This window comes from Phoxinus phoxinus (assembly GCF_949152265.1).
Source record: "Phoxinus phoxinus genome assembly, chromosome: 8".
Classification (NCBI taxonomy): domain Eukaryota; kingdom Metazoa; phylum Chordata; class Actinopteri; order Cypriniformes; family Leuciscidae; genus Phoxinus; species Phoxinus phoxinus.
The window spans coordinates 17,949,627-17,967,067 of NC_136883.1; the positions used below are offsets into that span (position 1 = coordinate 17,949,627).

A 17,441-nucleotide genomic window follows, 5' to 3' on the forward strand; every position below is an offset into this window, starting at 1 on the left:
AGCGTGAGTTAAATTCACACAGCTTCACACAGGGTTCGCGATAGGATCTTGCAGATGAGAATGAGACTGCTGTGGCACTTTCTAATTCCCTATTTAAAGGTTCTGGGGCTCCCGTTCATGGTGCAGAAGCCCGCGCTGCGGACCTGAGAACCTGATGTTTGAACTATCTGCTTCTGAGGGAGTGGGTGTGTTCAGCATCGAGGCGGATGAACGTGAATTATACTCGCCAGCTCACGTTCTCCATTGTTCAGGTCCGCGACTCAGATCGTGGGGTTCGTAAATAAAAAAACTAAAAAAAAAATATGAATTTTGCTGATGAGAGTGAGACTGCTGCGGCACTTTCTCATTCTTTATTTGAATGGTTCTAAGCCCGCGATGCGGCTTCTTCTGCCCGTGACAAGCACCCGATGTTTAACCCTTTCACACGTAAGTTTAAAATATTCTAACTGACCCCCCAGCGTGAGTTTTTCAAGGTGACCGTTATTTAGAACCTGTCACTTTATCGTTTCCATGGTGACGCGTCATTGCTTGTCACGTGACACAGTGCAAACACAACACAGCGCTAAATGAATGATGATTCATATATAATTTTCTATTATTATTTTCTAATAATTTTCTCTTTTTGATTCAAAATATTAAAAAATATGTTAGATATAGCATGAAACACAGATATTCCGATTGTCAAATATGTGCATGTGGATGTGTTTGGTTGTTTAAACACTTTTATAACGATCGTGTTAGTTGCACTGTATGCGCGATGGGCGGCGCCATGTTAGTTTGTGCCACGGTTCAGAGAATCGGATCTGTTGGATTTACAACACGTCAATTCCTCCACTTCTCACAAAATACATGAAAGTAAGTGGCAGGTTAACTGGGAGAAGAATAGGGTAAAATGTAAAGCTACTTACACATTGTGTATCTGATATGAATAAAATGTGTCGTCTTATTATAATGGAAAGGATTATTATTGCCGCTTCCATAGACATCTGTGTGTATTTTACAAACTCAAATTCATTGGTTTGCTAGTACTTATGTGATTTTAAATGCCTGAAACCTAAAATAAACATTATGTGGTTGTAGTTGTGATATATGACAAGCACTGAGCACGTCCGTCTCTGGCTCAGCGCCAGCCAACGCGCGAAAGCACATTTGAATTTAGCAGTTGATCATGTGATGCGCTGACCGTTCTAATCACACCGGTGTGATCGTACGCTCCAGGGACCAGCCAAGACTGATCACACCGGTGTGATCGTACGTGCGAAAGGGTTAAAAAAAAAAAACTGCAACATCGAGGCTTAATAGCGTGTTGTGATCCGTGCTGTGGCCAGATGAAAAATCAACTGGCCACATGTTAGACAGGAAGCGCTTAATAAATAACTAAGAAAGGAAATGAGCACTTCCTGCAGCAACAATCACAACATCAGCGCCAGAGCTTACCATTTTTATTTATTTATTTATTTTTCCTGACTTGCATAATGAGTTATCTAAGTCATGGGATAAACCCCACGCTTCGGGCCCCATCAGTTTCCAGCGAACGCATACCGTTGTGTTCGCTCCAAAAAGCTTGAAAAAGGGCATTGACTATGGTTACAAAATCGGTCTCGACTAATCCCTGCCGGTCATCTACTTCAGGGGGTCGAGAACAATGCTCAAAGAACACCCGAAACCAGCCTTGAGGGGCTGGTTCCCGTAATAGATTTTGTTGAAGGGTGTCAAACGCTTACCCAACATATCTGCATGGGTCCTGCGTAAGCAGGATTGGGTGATGGAACAAAAAGTATACTCTTTACTGGTCAGAGAGGCCATAAGATGGGTTCCTCCTCCAGACAGGGAGTCCGGATTTCTCAGCCGGTACTTTATAGTTCCAAAGAAGAATGGAGGGTTCCTGCCGATTTTAGATCTGAGTCACTTAAATCGTTCTCTGAGGAGCTTCCTCAGATAGCATGTATAATCGGCCCGAGCTCGGCTGCCCCGCGGCTCAGACTCGGCATCGGCGTGTGTTAACCGGGCCGAGTGTGGCCCGCAGCTCACTCTGGGACATGCATTTTTGTTACGGCTGTACAACACTGGGCCGATTCATGCTCGCCGCATCTGGCTGTAGAGATCCGGGCCACTTCTGGAAATGACTCAGCTTACGTTCAATCAATGGTTTTAATGAAGCAATAATTAACATAATTTTTTTTTTTTAATTGACATAAATTCCTGAACGTATCTGATAATATCTACTCGTCGAATGTCGTGAACTTGTCCAAAACAAAATATCTGCGGTAAAACTTTATATTAAACTATACTAATAATATAGTGTCGTTTTGCACAGCATTCTTTAATATTTATAACCATGCAAAACGATTTTTTTTTGTAATGAAGCATGCAGATCATTATTTACCTATGTTATTTACATGTACTATTTTAAACTTATGCGCGCTCAGGTGACATCATCATCCCTCGCACAGCAGTGGGAGGGGTCTCATTGTAGCCTAGTGGTGATCACAAGTTTTTGCAGTTTGGACAACAACAAAAAAAACAATGGATTATTAAGCAAGACATACGAAATTGGGATCATCTAAGAAAAAATTGGTAAATTGGCCTTTTATTTTCTAGTATTTTATGTAACGTTAGCAGACGCTCTGAAAGAGAAGTTAACACCACGCGTGAGACTAACGTTACATAACCCACATGCAGCTGCTAGCGCAACTTACTGGCATAGAAATCCTCCTACCACCTAAATCGCCTAAGTGATAGCAGATGTGCTCATTAATACCATACAAACAGTACAGTTCTTTTAAAATTGTTCCAATCCAATGGCCATATGCAGATAATGTTGTCATTCATTGGGTTTTAAACGCGGTTTCAAAGTAACTGGGTAATAGCCTAGCCAATAGCATTTAGCTGAGCTCGAACAATGCACGGCAAATTTCAAATCTTGCATAATGAATTATGTATTTCCGTAGCCTATACTGATTGGACGACGGTCATTGAATGGACGATAAAGGTGTACACACGCCATAGACTGGTACACCGGTAAGAGATTCAGTTGCGCAAAAGTTTGACAACATTTCAACGTTAGATTTCAATCACAAAGGTAAGGTTTTTACTACTTGATATGCTGTTGGACTCGGACTCTTGTTATTTTAAAACATTCACAATGTCAAATTGTAACAGTGATTAAGTAACGTTGTAACGTTAATCTTTAATCAAAATCTGAAAAGGTAGGCCTACAGACCGTTTTTAATCGGTTACAGAAACATCCATTTTAATTTAATTCTAACATGTTGTCGACAGTTAATGGTTAATGATCGGCTAATTGCCGTCTGTTAACAGTCCTGGAAAAATAGTAGAACAGAATGATCCATAGACTTATGTTTTATAATGATAATGAGAATAGGAATGTTATTGTTTGAGTTGTTAATGGACTGTTTTCAAGCCGAACTGCTGAGTGTTGATACATTTTTCAGCATACTTGACCCTTTCAAATTAAATTACTGATGGCTTACAAACTTTTACTTACTGTTTTTTTTAAGTGTAACAAAGTCTAATGGTCTACCAATGTCTGTAGACTAAAGGGGTTCATGAAAAATGTAATTGTGGGGCTTGTGCTCAAGGGAATATTATGTTTATTTCTGGGGTTTCCTGACATGTATTTATGTATTATATCAGGGTTGCCAACTTCGGGATTTTGGCTGGAGTGAGACTCTGTAAAATTTCAGTACGCGTGAGCGGAGACAATTTTTGGTAACCCTAATTTTAAAAATGTCAGTCCTTGTTTACTTAATATAAACCCATATTTATGCAAAAAAAAAAAAAATTAATAGAATGGGAAAACTTTTTCAAAATGTACAATTAATTTATCGATTGCAATATTTTAAAAAAAGATAGAGGTGATTAAAATAACAAACATGTAAAACAACAACATCAAAACAATAAGAAATCTCAAGACAAAAGGGACACATAATAGTTACTCCACCTCGCCAGAAAACCACAACACACACGTTTCACACATTGGGCATGTTGTATGGCAGTGGCAGTGTGGCCTGGTTCACTACCTCTGCAGGAGGCTCGTATCTGAAGCAGGGTTCAAGGCTGCTCATTTTCATTGATGACAGGGTGCCATAAAGTGACAAGTCTGTTCCTGGTGTCAGTCTTGTTTAGGCCAATAACTGAAAAGGTTCGCTCAGCATCCGCATTTGTTGGGAAAGTTACTTTAAAAAAGTAATAAGTTAATTCTCACAAAAAGTAACTGAGTTATAATTGAGTTACATCATTACAAAAGTAACTATTTACCAGGGAAAGTAATTTCGTTACTTGAAAAAAATAAAAAATACCCCCAATATTAAACATGTAAAATGAATGCAATGGACACTAAATAGAACAAATTATTATTATAAAACATTGTATACACTAACAAAAAGTGCTATCAATATAATAGTGAACAATGTACCAACATAAATAATAATAATAAAATATAATATCTTGGGGTTCTCTTACGTAGAGTTCTCTCGTACTGCGTCGAAAGAACGCTACGGGAAAGATATTTCTTTGTCGAGATTGAAGCCTAAAATTAATCCTTAATTTTGTAATATTGTAAAACGCTTTTCTGAAGCATACAACCTAGGCGGAGCAATACAGCTCACCCATTGGCTGCTCTGCCAGAAAAGCACAGCCTATGCGAGGCCAGAGACGCTGACCAATGAGGACGCTTTGCGCCCTTCTGCGTCACCTCCCGCCCAAACAGGCGTGGCCTAGGCCTATAAATACGAGCATAGCTGTCTAACACGCCGATTTTCTTAAATTCAACGAAGCTGCACGCATCGCTGGATTGATTCGAGCCGCCACAGCCGTTTGGATACAAGCACCTCAGCAGGACGAGCCCTTACCTGAAGCCGCTGGTCATCGCCGCCTTCAGCCGCCGTTCCCTGCTGCGCTTCTCCGGCGTGGATATATCCTTTCAGTTTTGTGTGTGTTTTGTGTGTGTGTTCGCCTACCGCGTCACACACTTTTTTCCTCACAAAAGAGCAACGAGTGTCTTTTTAAAGATGTCTCGCTTTTCCTGCGGCTCCTGCCGAGCCGCGCTCATCGACGGGGACCACCACGAACTATGTGTTTCCTGCTTGGGCGAGGAACATGCAGCTATCGCTCTCGGTGATGGCGGCTGCCATCACTGCGACATGATGCCAATCGCGACTCTGCGGACTCGCCTTGCATCTTTCGCCGAAGCTGCTCAACCGCCCCCTGTAGCGCCGCGCCGTAAAAAGCGCCGTGCTCAGCGGGTCCCGGAACCTCCCTCCACAAGGAGCTCGCCGCCGCCGCCGCTAGCTCCTCTCAACGTTTCGCTTGAGTCGCTCACCGACGGACAACAGCCGCAGCACGCCGCTTTGTCCGTTATGGAAGACGACCAGCAAGCTGTATCAGAGGGAGATGATGATTGCTGTTCGCTTCTCGCTTCGGAGAGCGAGGGTTGGGCGAGCTCCGTGGACCTCCCCTCCCCCGCTGTTCGGGAGCGCAGAGGAGGGAAGATCAGCATCGAGGCAGAACTGATGCGTCTGCTCACACAGGCCGTGTCGAGCCTCGGCCTCGATTGGTCGACGCCCGAGCAACCTGCACTCAACCGGCTGGATGGCCGCTTCCTCTCTGGAGACCGCGCTGCGCCCCCCTCCAGACACGCACCGTTTCTTCCTGAGCTTCATGAAGAGGTAGCGAAATCGTGGAAGGTGCCATTTTCAGCCAGAGTACGTACTTCTGCCTCGCCAGCATTCTCCGTAGTGGACGGTGCTCGAGACAGAGGCTACCACGCTCTCCCTCCGGTCGAGGAGGCTGTAGCGACTCACCTTTGCCCACCCTCTGCTGGACGGCGGGCTAAGGGAGTCCTACCATCCAAAGCTTGCCGCACATCGTCAGCTCTGAACGGTCGCGTGTATTCTGCCGCCGGACAAGCTGCATCGGCGCTGCACACCATGGCGGTGCTTCAAATCCACCAGGCCAACCTCCTCTGCAAGCTAGACGAGGAAGGCCCGGGCGCGATCAGTGTTCCGGACTTACGTAGCGCCACAGACCTAGCTCTTCGCGCTACAAAGTCCGCCGCACACGCCATCGGCAGGATTATGGCCACAGCTACTGTTTCCGAGAGACATTTATGGCTGACTCTCTCTGAAATGGCGGAGTCCGAGCGCTCTGCGTTCCTCGACGCCCCCATTTCACCGGCTGGCCTCTTCGGATCCTCCGTGAAGGACTTCGCGGACCGATTCGCCGAGGTACAGAAAACTTCACAGGCCATGAGACATTTCCTGCCAAAGCGCTCCAGTTCCGCAACAGGCTGCCCTAAACAGCCGCCTGCCCGAACTCAGCAGCGCCCCGCGCCCGCCGCACCGGCCCAGCAGCAACAGGCCCGAGAGAGACCACGGTCTCGCTCCGCCGGACGCCGCCCGCCACCGCGTGGTCCTCGGCCCAAGATTTCAATCAAGCCCGAGGCCTCGGCGCCATCCTAGCCCTGCTAGGAAAAAGACGGTGTTCGGGTCCCGCTGCGGCCGGACTTCCACCAAAGATTCCCGCTTGTACAGCCCTAAGTTCCGCGTTTGTACCAGTGTACTCAGCAGCCAACAAACCGGCCGTAAAGCCCGTTTGCCTGCACACAAACGCCGTTTTCACGGCGACCCAGATAAATCTAAAAAAGAGTTTAATTTCTGGTGTTCCGGCCAAGGCCGATGGTGTAATGTGTGTAACTGCAATGCCCACCCAGTGCCCATTCATTCACACAAGCACAGCCCCGTTCAACACAGGGTTTGCACACATAAAATCGGCTCACACCGATTGTGCTTTACGTGTAGTGAGCGTGCCCACTGTCCAGTGCCCACAACCACTACACACTGCACGTTCCGCGGTTTCTGTAAAAACGAAACTAACGAACGGTCAGTCAGTACACAAACACAGTGTCCCCGGTGTTATAAATGTGCCCGCTACCAAGCGCCCACGTTTATTCACAAACATAACGAGCCCCGTGTGCTCTCTCTCAACTCAGAGAGTCGAGCGCGCGCGGGACGCATACTGTGTTAAACATGTCCCCCGCCTCAGACGCCACGGCGTCCATGTTACAGCACACGGTTGCTCTCGTGTCGCCGCCATTTCGCGACCAGAGCCCAGATTACATTCAACCCCTAGTCACACGTGCAGATGCATGGGAAGGACTACCCGGGGTCTCAGAATGGGTGCTAGAGACTATAAAAAGAGGCTATTCGCTACAGTTTTATCGACGGCCTCCCCGTTTCACGGGAAAAGTCGAAACCACGGTAAAAACAGAAGTAGCACATCTACTTCGAGCCGAAATAGCGAAGCTATTGAGCAAAGGGGCCATAGAGCCTTTATCTCAAGCTCAGAGCGAAGGGGGCCTGTACAGCAGATATTTCCTGGTACCGAAGAAAGACGGGGGTCTCAGACCCATTTTAGATCTAAGGCGTCTGAACAAAACGCTAACAAAGCGGAAGTTCAGAATGCTCACGACCAGAAGTATCCTCGCGCAAATTCGCCGAGGAGACTGGTTTATGGCAATAGATCTGAAAGACGCGTATTTTCACATACAAATTGCGTCACGTCACAGGCGATTTTTGAGATTCGCCTTCGAGGGCCGGGCATATCAGTACACAGTCCTGCCATTCGGCCTGTCTCTAGCACCTCGTACATTTACAGTGTGCATGGACGCGGCGCTGGCACCCCTGAGACTCCGGGGCGTTCGAATTCTGAACTATTTGGACGATTGGCTAATTCTGGCTCAATCGCCGTCAGAACTCGCTCACCACAAGACACTAATACTCGATCACCTCGAGTGCTTAGGTCTGAGAGTCAATTGGGAGAAAAGTTCACTGTTTCCCAGTCAAAGGATCTCCTTTTTAGGACTGGATCTGAACTCACTGTCTATGACAGCACAGCTGTCATCACAGCGCAGGCGAAATACCCTGCAAATGGCGAAATCCTTCCTCAGCGGCCACATAGTGCCACTCAGGAGATTTCAGAAAATGCTGGGCCTCATGGCCTCAGCCTCAACAGTGCTGCAGTTGGGCCTGCTGCGCATGCGCCCACTACAGTTCTGGTTGAGAGCGCGCGTACCGCGCCGAGCATGGTTACACGGTCGTTATCGCCTCAAGGTCACTCAGGAATGCATTTCAGCCCTGACACCATGGAGAGCGTCAGACTGGTACCGGTCAGGTGTAAGCCTGGGGACTTCCTCGAGCCTGAAGGTGGTTTCCACGGACGCGTCCACCTCAGGCTGGGGAGCACTGCTCGACGGCAGACCGCTCTTTGGCCAGTGGGCAGAGCGAGCCAAACTACCGCACATAAACTGCCTGGAAATGATGGCAGTGGACTTTGCGCTGAGGCGCTTCTGTCCCCGGATAAAAGGACACCACGTCCTGGTCCGCTCGGACAACATGTCGGTAGTAGCCTACATAAACCGCCAGGGTGGCGTGAGATCCCGGAACCTATTCAGGTTAGCGGAACGCATACTGGTGTGGGCCCAGCACAACCTGCGCTCGTTAAGAGCAATGCACGTGCCAGGCCACTTGAACGTAGGCCCGGACAGACTCTCACGGGACAACGTTCCTACGGGAGAGTGGTCCCTACACACACAGACAGTGCGTCTGCTGTGGAAAACGTTCGGCAGAGCGGAAATAGACCTGTTTGCAAACCAGGAAAACGCTCACTGCCCAGAATTCTTTTCGAAGAGCGCGAACGCGCTGGCCAGAGTCTGGCCCCGCCGCCCGCTCTATGCTTTTCCTCCTGTCTCACTCCTGCCTCAAGTGCTGGAGCGTATCAAGGAGAGCGGATGCTCAGTACTGCTAGTTGCTCCATTCTGGACGAATCAGACCTGGTTCCCAGCTTTGATGCGACTGAAAAGTACTGCCCCGTGGCCGATTCCAGTGAGGAGAGACCTCCTCTCACAGGCCAAGGGCTCGATTCTGCATCCTCACCCCGAGCTTTGGTCCCTACACGTATGGGCCATAAACGGGTACCCGCTAACCTCCCAAGAGGAGTGTTAGACACGATCGAACAAGCTAGGGCTCCGTCTACTAGACGGCTCTACGCTTCCAAATGGTCGGTGTTCTCTGGATGGTGTTCAGATCAAGGTCTGTCACCACTTCAGTGTGGAGAACCGGAGATTCTCTCCTTCTTGCAAGAGCTATTGGATAAGGGAAGAACCCCATCCACGCTCAAAGTCTATGTGGCTGCCATATCAGCGTTCGTTAATCCAACGCTTGGCCGTTCACTAGGCAGGAACGACCTGGTGGTCCGCTTCCTGAGAGGCGCCAGGAGGTTAAACCCTCCAAGGCCTCCTTCAGTCCCCGTTTGGGACCTTTCTACAGTGTTGAACGCTATGAAAGGGGCCCCTTTCGAGCCTATTCACTCAGTTGACATGAAACACCTGTCTCTCAAGACCGTGTTTCTTTTGGCTCTCGCTTCAGTGAAGCGTGTGGGAGACTTGCAAGCGCTCTCAGTGAGAGCTTCTTGTATGGAGTTCGGGCCAAACGACTCTATAGTCGTATTGAAACCGAAGCATGGGTACGTGCCTAAGTCCCTCAACACACCGTTCAGGGCTCAGGTCATCTCCCTGTCGGCCCTGCCGGCCTCAGAGGACGGAAATAGCTCCCTTTGCCCGGTCAGGGCATTAAGAGCTTACGTGTCCCGCTCCGCTGTTTTTCGACAGACGGAGCAGCTCTTTGTTTCGTTCAGCGGGCGCTCCAAGGGACGAGCCGCAACGAAACAGAGTCTGTCTCGATGGGTAGTGGACGCCATTGCGCTAGCCTACGCATCTAGAGGCTTGGAATGCCCTTTGGGCATCAGAGCACATTCCACGAGAGGCATGGCCTCTTCATGGGCTTGGTATAGCGGAATCTCGTTACAAGATATCTGTATGGCGGCAGGCTGGGCCTCCCCGTCTACATTTATTAGGTTCTATAACCTAGAGGTTCCTGCGTTGCAGGCTAAACTGCTCTCGGTCTAGAAGACTATGTGTAAGTGTTCCTGCCCCGCGCTGCGGCCCAGGTCACTTCAATGTTTAAAATGTATAAGTGTTCCTGCCCCGCGCTGCGGCCCAGGTCACTTCAATGTTAATATGTATAAGTGTTCCTGCCCCGCGCTGCGGCCCAGGTCACTTCAATGTTTAAGCATCACTCACTGACAATGTGTCCCATGAGCATGCTATTACCCCTCATATATATCTATATTACATATATATGCTATTATGCCTTAAGAGGCACTACTATAAGGGATGATGCTATTTTAGCCGCTCTCCCTATACTTCTTGGGGTAGGCGCTTGTATACCAGGGCGCGCGCGCCCTTAGGTGTCTGTGTCGATCCAAGAACACGCACGGCGGTTTGCATAGGGTTCCCGTAGCGTTCTTTCGACGCAGTACGAGAGAACTCTACGTAAGAGAACGTACTCGGTTACTAACGTAACCTCGGTTCTCTCTAGGAGAGGGAACGAGTACTGCGTCTCATGGCCGTGCGTGTCCACGCTGCGTCGCTTCATTGACGAAAATCGGCGTGTTAGACAGCTATGCTCGTATTTATAGGCCTAGGCCACGCCTGTTTGGGCGGGAGGTGACGCAGAAGGGCGCGAAGCGTCCTCATTGGTCAGCGTCTCTGGCCTCGCATAGGCTGTGCTTTTCTGGCAGAGCAGCCAATGGGTGAGCTGTATTGCTCCGCCTAGGTTGTATGCTTCAGAAAAGCGTTTTACAATATTACAAAATTAAGGATTAATTTTAGGCTTCAATCTCGACAAAGAAATATCTTTCCCGTAGCGTTCTTTCGACGCAGTACTCGTTCCCTCTCCTAGAGAGAACCGATGTTACGTTAGTAACCGAGTACGTTTTATTTTTATAACCTACAGGTCATCATCAGTGGTTATTTAAGCTAAATTGTAGTCGTGTTTGCCACACGTGTTCACAACCGATCAAACAAATATGTTTTCTTTGAACGTTCCCTGCTGGTTATTTTGGAGTTTTATTTTATAACCATGTAAACTAATTACAACGCTGCAGATTATACCATATAGGCTACAGAGATCATCCTAATGCGGAAATGTATATTTAATTTATAAACAAACTATATTATGCTCGGACACACTCGATCTCAGTCGCGCACTGTCGAGCGCGCTCTCGGACACACACGATCTCACTCGCGCACTGTCGAGCGCGCTCTCGGACAACGGTACTCTCGGCACACAGACTGATTAGGGAAGGCTACGTCTGTAGTGACATGGCACACTATTTTATTATCTGCTTACCTTGATTGTCATCCAATCTTTCAAACGCGCATCAGTGGCTCCGACTCCGAACCTATGCTCCGAACTCTCTCTGAACTTCCCACACGCAACTGACCTATCACGTGCAAAGGTTTTCAGCGAATCAACGATCAGAAAATACTGCCGTGAGAACGTTGTCGGAAGATGTTACAGCTGTGGGCTCAGCTAAACTCCTCTCCAGTCATTAATACACTGTGGTCTAGTCAATAGTCATCAATAGAAAATTAACTGATTGAGAGGGGAGAAAAATGGATTTTGGCGTGACATTTTTTGCCTGTGCGTGAGAGCGTGAGATTGATGCTGAAAGCATGAGTATCACGCCAGATGCGTGAGAGTTGGCAACCCTGATTATATTGATTTTTAACAAAGATAAACATTGTTTATGCATTTATTTTTATTTTTTTTGACAGACCGCAACAAGATCATCGAAGTTGCCAAGCTCAGAGTCAGCACAGAAGAGGCTATTGTAAGCAGGGGTGCCGCCAGGAATTTTGGGCCCCATGACAAAAAAAATCAATTGGGCCCCCTCCGCGCAGCTGTTGTCACCAGATCTCTAGGACGTACCTGTCCCATCAGATGCTTTACATAACTAATCAAATGCTTGCAACTGTTTTGCTTCTTGTAGTTCAATACTAGTACTAGCACAATATTTAGCCTACTGCTGGTGATTTGTAAATGCAAGTCTGCATACAGTATGCAATTCACTATTTGATGCAAGTTTAAAAGCCACCATAAAAATGTCCTTAAGGCAATCCTTTACAGTCTCAATGTAATTTTATTGAGATTTAAAAAAAAGAAAAACTAAAAAAACTAAATATATATGAACTTTTTAATCAAAATAAATTAACATCATCATCTCAAAACAATGAAAACAGCTGATTTTTTTTTTACTTAACTGCACATATATGCCAACAACAAAATAAAGTTGACGTGTAAAACGGAATTTCCACATCAGGGTTATTACAGTGCTACAAAACAGTGTGTGTGTGTGTGTGTGTGTGTGTGTGTGTGTGTGTGTGTGTGTGTGTGTGTGTGTGTGTGTGTGTGTGTGTGTGTGTGTGTGTGTGTGTGTGTGTGTGTGTGTGTAAGCTTCTAAAAATAAATTGAAATACACCAGTATTCCTGTAATTCTTTTGTCTTTTATGAATTTAATAAACAACTCGTCTATTCTGTCCAAACACACCACGTCATCTACGTCAGGTGACTGTAAATGCACAAAAACTTTTTCCATTGCAGTTTTGCGAAATATTTATTTTTCAAATTGCCTGAAAAACTACCTCATGCAAATGTAAAAAAAAAATTTGAGATAAATGGGAGTTATTGCGAAATTGACCTTTTTCCATTGAGCCGATTTTCGATTCGCAATTTCAATTTGCGCAATTTGAAGGGTAATTGAAACGCGGATGACAGACACCACAAAGTTGCATAGTAAAAGAAAATCTGGTTTTCAAAAAACGAAAGAGAGAAAAGAGAGAGAGGAAAGACTAAAGAAAGGGTGTCAATCTGTTAAAGAATTACAGGAATACTGGATTCTAAACCTCAAAGAAATGCCACAATCAAGACCTCAAAGCAGAAATGAGGGAGAAACACCCAGAAACTCCTCACATCTGCCACTCACAGAGTCTTTCCTTGCCATTGATGCTTGAATAAAACGCCTACGTCTCCTTCCCTTAATAATAATAATGTCTAGTGCGGTGGCTGGAATATATAAACCTACCAACGTCCGTTGGCATGATTTTTTAAATGACTTTTCCCGAGAGGAAAATTACGTTTTAGTCAATAGAAACGCGGCTACTGATGATGAGTGCGCTAAGGCAGGACCAAACCATTTCATGCAGATACAGGGGGGTGGATGTTTACTTTTTGGTCAATGGGGATATTTAACTTTGATTTCCAAAATAAGTACAATCAAAGACATCATTAATTTAATTACTATTTGAAATATACTCAATGATGATGAATTATATAGTGTATAATATAATACAATTTTTTAATTACTTTTTACCTATTTGTTGGGGCCCCTGTCAGTCAGGGGCCCTTGGAATCGTCCTAACTTTCCCCCCCTATACAGCGCCCCTGATTGTATGTATATGTATATACATAAGTCATGGCTGAAAACTATGAGTTTTATACTGTGAATTCTAACATTTAAAAAAAGGCAAGAGCAAGTGTTGCTCAGGTTTTGAAGTCTCTGCAAACTCTTAACTCTACTAGTAATGACACTCCTCATAATCAACAGTGTGAAACTGTGAAAACTAGTGAACACGAGGCACCTAAAGATAAGGACTTTGACGATTATGATGTGGTGATGTCAGAAGACTCTGTTAATTATGATGATTATGATGCTGTGATGTCAGAAGACTCTGAAATTGATTCTGAGAATAGTGGTGACCATTTTGAGGAAAGTCCTGATGAAGCTTTTAGAAACGCTCTGACTGGGCCATAGACTTCAGAATCACAATGGTTGCATTAACAGCACTCCTGTCAGTCTTGCATAGTATGCATCCCAGCCTTCCAAAAGACGCTCGAACACTGCTTAAGACTAACACAATATATAGAATAGAACAAGTAGCAGGAGGTTCTTCCTACTATTTTGGCATTCTTAATGCATTGTCTGGAGTTCTTGAAAAAATATTGCCCCCACTACCAAACAGACATACACTGAGATTGCAGTTGAATTTTGACGGCGTTCCGTTGCACAAGAGTTCAAATATGCAACTTTGGCCTATTTTAGGCTTATTGCAAGGCATAACCAAAAAGCCTTTTCTTATAGCAATATTTGGTGGCATTTGCAAACCAAAAGTATTGTCAGAGTATTTAAAAAGCTTAGTTGATGAAGTTAAGGTCCTGCAGTCAGGCTTTATTTTCAAAGGAAAGAAACTACTCCTAAAAATTAGTTCTGTAGTTTGTGATGCACCTGCTCGTGCATATGTTAAGGGAGTTAAGTCTCATACAGGTTATTCATCATGTGGTAAATGTGTACAGTCTGGTGTCTATATGCAAAAGCGTATGACTTTCCCTGAGACCAATGCTGCCCTAAGAACGGATGAAACGTTCAGGAGCATGTGTGATGAAGACCACCACATAGCTAGATCTCCACTTACTGAACTTGATATAAACATGATATCTTGTTTCCCTCATGATTATATGCATTTAGTCTGTCTTGGTGTGATGCAAAGGTTATTAGATCTATGGACAAGTGGTCCTCTCAAGACTCGTTTACCATCACAGAAAGTAGTCAAATTATCTCAGAACTTACTCTCCATTAAGAATTATGTCCCATCAGAATTTGCTCGTAAACCAAGGTCAATTGAAGAAAAAAACAGGTGGAAGGCAACTGAACTTAGACAGTTTTTACTCTACACGGGATCAGTAGTTCTTTGTGATGTTGTATGCACTCCTGTTTACAATAACTTTACGCTTCTCTCAGTTGTGATTTCAATTCGTATTGATCCAACCCTGTGTTCTGTAATGTGTGAATATGCAAAGGCATTACTAGTGGCTTTTGTGGAGCACTTTGGGAAGCTCTATGGCAATGAATATGTTGTCTATAATGTGCATGGCCTTGTTCATTTAGCTGATGATGTGAAATGCCATGGTCCACTGGACAACATTTCTGCATTTCCTTTCAATATTTTTTTAGGGCAGTTAAAAAGATTGGTCAGATGACCATGTCATCCTGTTGCACAGATTGTACGCAGGATATCTGAAATATCTAGTGGTGGTTCTAAGATTGACCCTCCCAAAAGCTATGTGCGAAAAGAGCATTGTGATGGTCCCATTTTGCCGTTGGTTAAAGAAGTGAGGCAGTATAAAGAAATATATCTCACAAATTTTTGTCTAAAAGTTTCTAAAGGAGATAACTGTGTCGGAATTGGTAACAATATTGGATTGGTACAGAACATCTATATTCATAATAATGATGCATACATAATATATGCTGAGTTTGAGTCGGTCAGTAGATATTATGACTACCCTATTGATTCTTGCAGGCTTGGAGTTTATCTTGTATCTGATCTTTCTCAAGAATTTAAATGTGCCAAAATTGAAGAGACGCTTAAATATGTCATGCTTCCTTTTCAAAACAAGTTTGCCTGTCTACCTTTACTGCATTTAAATTGACATCAACAGCAATTCAAGTGTGTGGATTTAGGATTGTATTGTAGTGTAGATTTATTTAAACCTAATACACCTAAATCCCACATTCAGGTAGTGTTTTGTGGGGTGTAACATAAAAGTAACATAAAAGGTTGGAATTTTAAATGTGTAAAATGCAACAAATTGCTCTTTTCTTTTTTTTAAAGATTTCTTTTTTGAAAATGTTCCATATTGTGGAATTCACCGAATCATCTGAAGTAGAAGTTATGCCATTGTCACAAGGTGACAAATTTCTAACTTTTGCGGCACTGTGAGTTTGGGAGAAGGAACATGCCGACTCAACCAGAAGGAGGAAATTGCTGGACAGTAAGATCGTTGTGAGAGACGGAGTAGTCCAATCGATCTCCATCCTCTCTCTCGTAAGTTTTAACTTAGAATAAAAACGAAAGTAAAAAGCAAACGGAGGAAAACGTGTAGTGAAGAAGAACGGTCTCTCTCTGGTGGGAAAACACTACAGCAGAAGAGTTTCGCGCTCGTGTTTTGAAGGAGTTAGGGTCACGTCTCCCTCCCGTGTCCGACCAATCGCTTGGGAGGGCAGGTGTGACCAAAACTCTCTTGGTTCGCTAAGAAAACTCCTCCTGGGAGGATGTCCAGCGGAGATTAAAACTGTTATAAACTGATATAAATGGCAGAATGCATAGTTTTTCTCGAATAAAACCATACCAAAGATTGTGTTTCTGTGATTTGATAGCAAGGAGTTACATGATTCTTAATAAAAATAAGCATTTCAAACTCTATTATACCACACACTTATCGTTATGACGGTCTATCATATAGCGACCGTGACACACAATACAAATACATTTCAAAATACATCGGAAAGAGTTGATTTTTGACCACAATGTCCAGAGATGGAGTGTCTTGTGTTTGGTGTGTGTGTGTGTAGGGTTTGTTCGCAGTTCGTTCAGAGTTCGGACGCGTGTTGAACTTTTGTCCTGAGCTCCGGAGCAATACTCTGTGTATGTGCGTTTTTCTGAAATTGATGAAATTAGCAGCTCGTGGGCTTTGGGTCCAACATCTGTTTAAACAATTCATGGCTTGTTTGTGAGGTGTTAGGTCCGTTTGACGAAATTCCGCGAGGGGCATGTGAGTGTGTGTATGTGTGTGCGTATGCAGAATTCTTCACACGTTGACGTTTGTTTCCCAAAGTTCGTATGTGTGTGCGTGTATATCTGAGCTGATGAGATCAGCAGTGAGCGTTTGACAAACACTGTTCTGTTGTTCTAAAGGGGTTAATCAGTGGTTAAACGATCCCATGGGGGGTTCGCGAGATCACCCGACGCAGTGGCGACTTGTTGATCGGCAGCTCCCTGTGGAGCAGTACAGGATGGTTCTTTGGCGATTCAGACAGACGCGATCTGTGCCCTCAGATCGCTGTCAATGATTTATTCGAATGTCTGGCGCCATTTGGTCTCTTGTGTTGCAATCCAGGAAGAACAAAGCTGTATTTGTTGATTGTAATGTCATTAACTCTTAATCACAGAAGGCACTCTGTACTTTGTGTGGCAAACCAGGAAGGACCGGTCGTTTGGGAATTAGATTTGATTAAATTCGAATCAGAGGCAGACTGGTCATCTGACATGTGCTACAATACCCACCCGACTGCTTTGCAGCGAAGCTCTCCAGCCGTAAGTTCTCTGTCTGTCATGTGCTGAAGAAGAGGATTATGTGCCTGTACGCCCACCCGACTGCTTTGCAGTGAAGCCCTCCAGCCGTAAGTTCTCTGTCTGTCACGTGCTGAAGAAGAAGATTATGTGCCTGTACACCCACCCGACTGCTTTGCAGTGAAGCTCCCCAGCGGAGAAGAGAAAAAGAGGAAGACGTGCCCGTATACTCACCTGACTGCTTTGCAGTGAAGCCTCCAGCCGTAAGTTCCCTGTCTGTCACTTGCTGAAGAAGAGGATTACGTGCCTGTGTACTCACCTGACTGCTTGGCAGTGAAGCTCCCCAGCGGAGAAGAGAAGAAGAGGAAGACGTGCCCGTATACTCACCTGA

At 45.2% G+C, this 17,441-nt stretch overlaps 2 protein-coding genes across 2 annotated transcripts in view; one reads left to right on the top strand and one right to left on the bottom strand.

Moving 5' to 3' along the window:
- Positions 1-17,441, bottom strand: part of LOC307002810 (uncharacterized protein) — a 185,218-nt gene that overhangs the window by 111,656 nt on the left and 56,121 nt on the right. The gene's annotated exons all lie outside the window — the stretch shown is intronic.
- Positions 8,165-10,777, top strand: LOC307003096 (uncharacterized protein; the record flags this gene model as incomplete). Its single annotated transcript, XM_079621209.1, has 2 exons — positions 8,165-10,079; positions 10,132-10,777. One exon carries the CDS (start codon positions 8,165-8,167, stop codon positions 9,983-9,985), a length of 1,821 nt encoding a protein of 606 aa, XP_079477335.1. The 3' UTR covers positions 9,986-10,079; positions 10,132-10,777.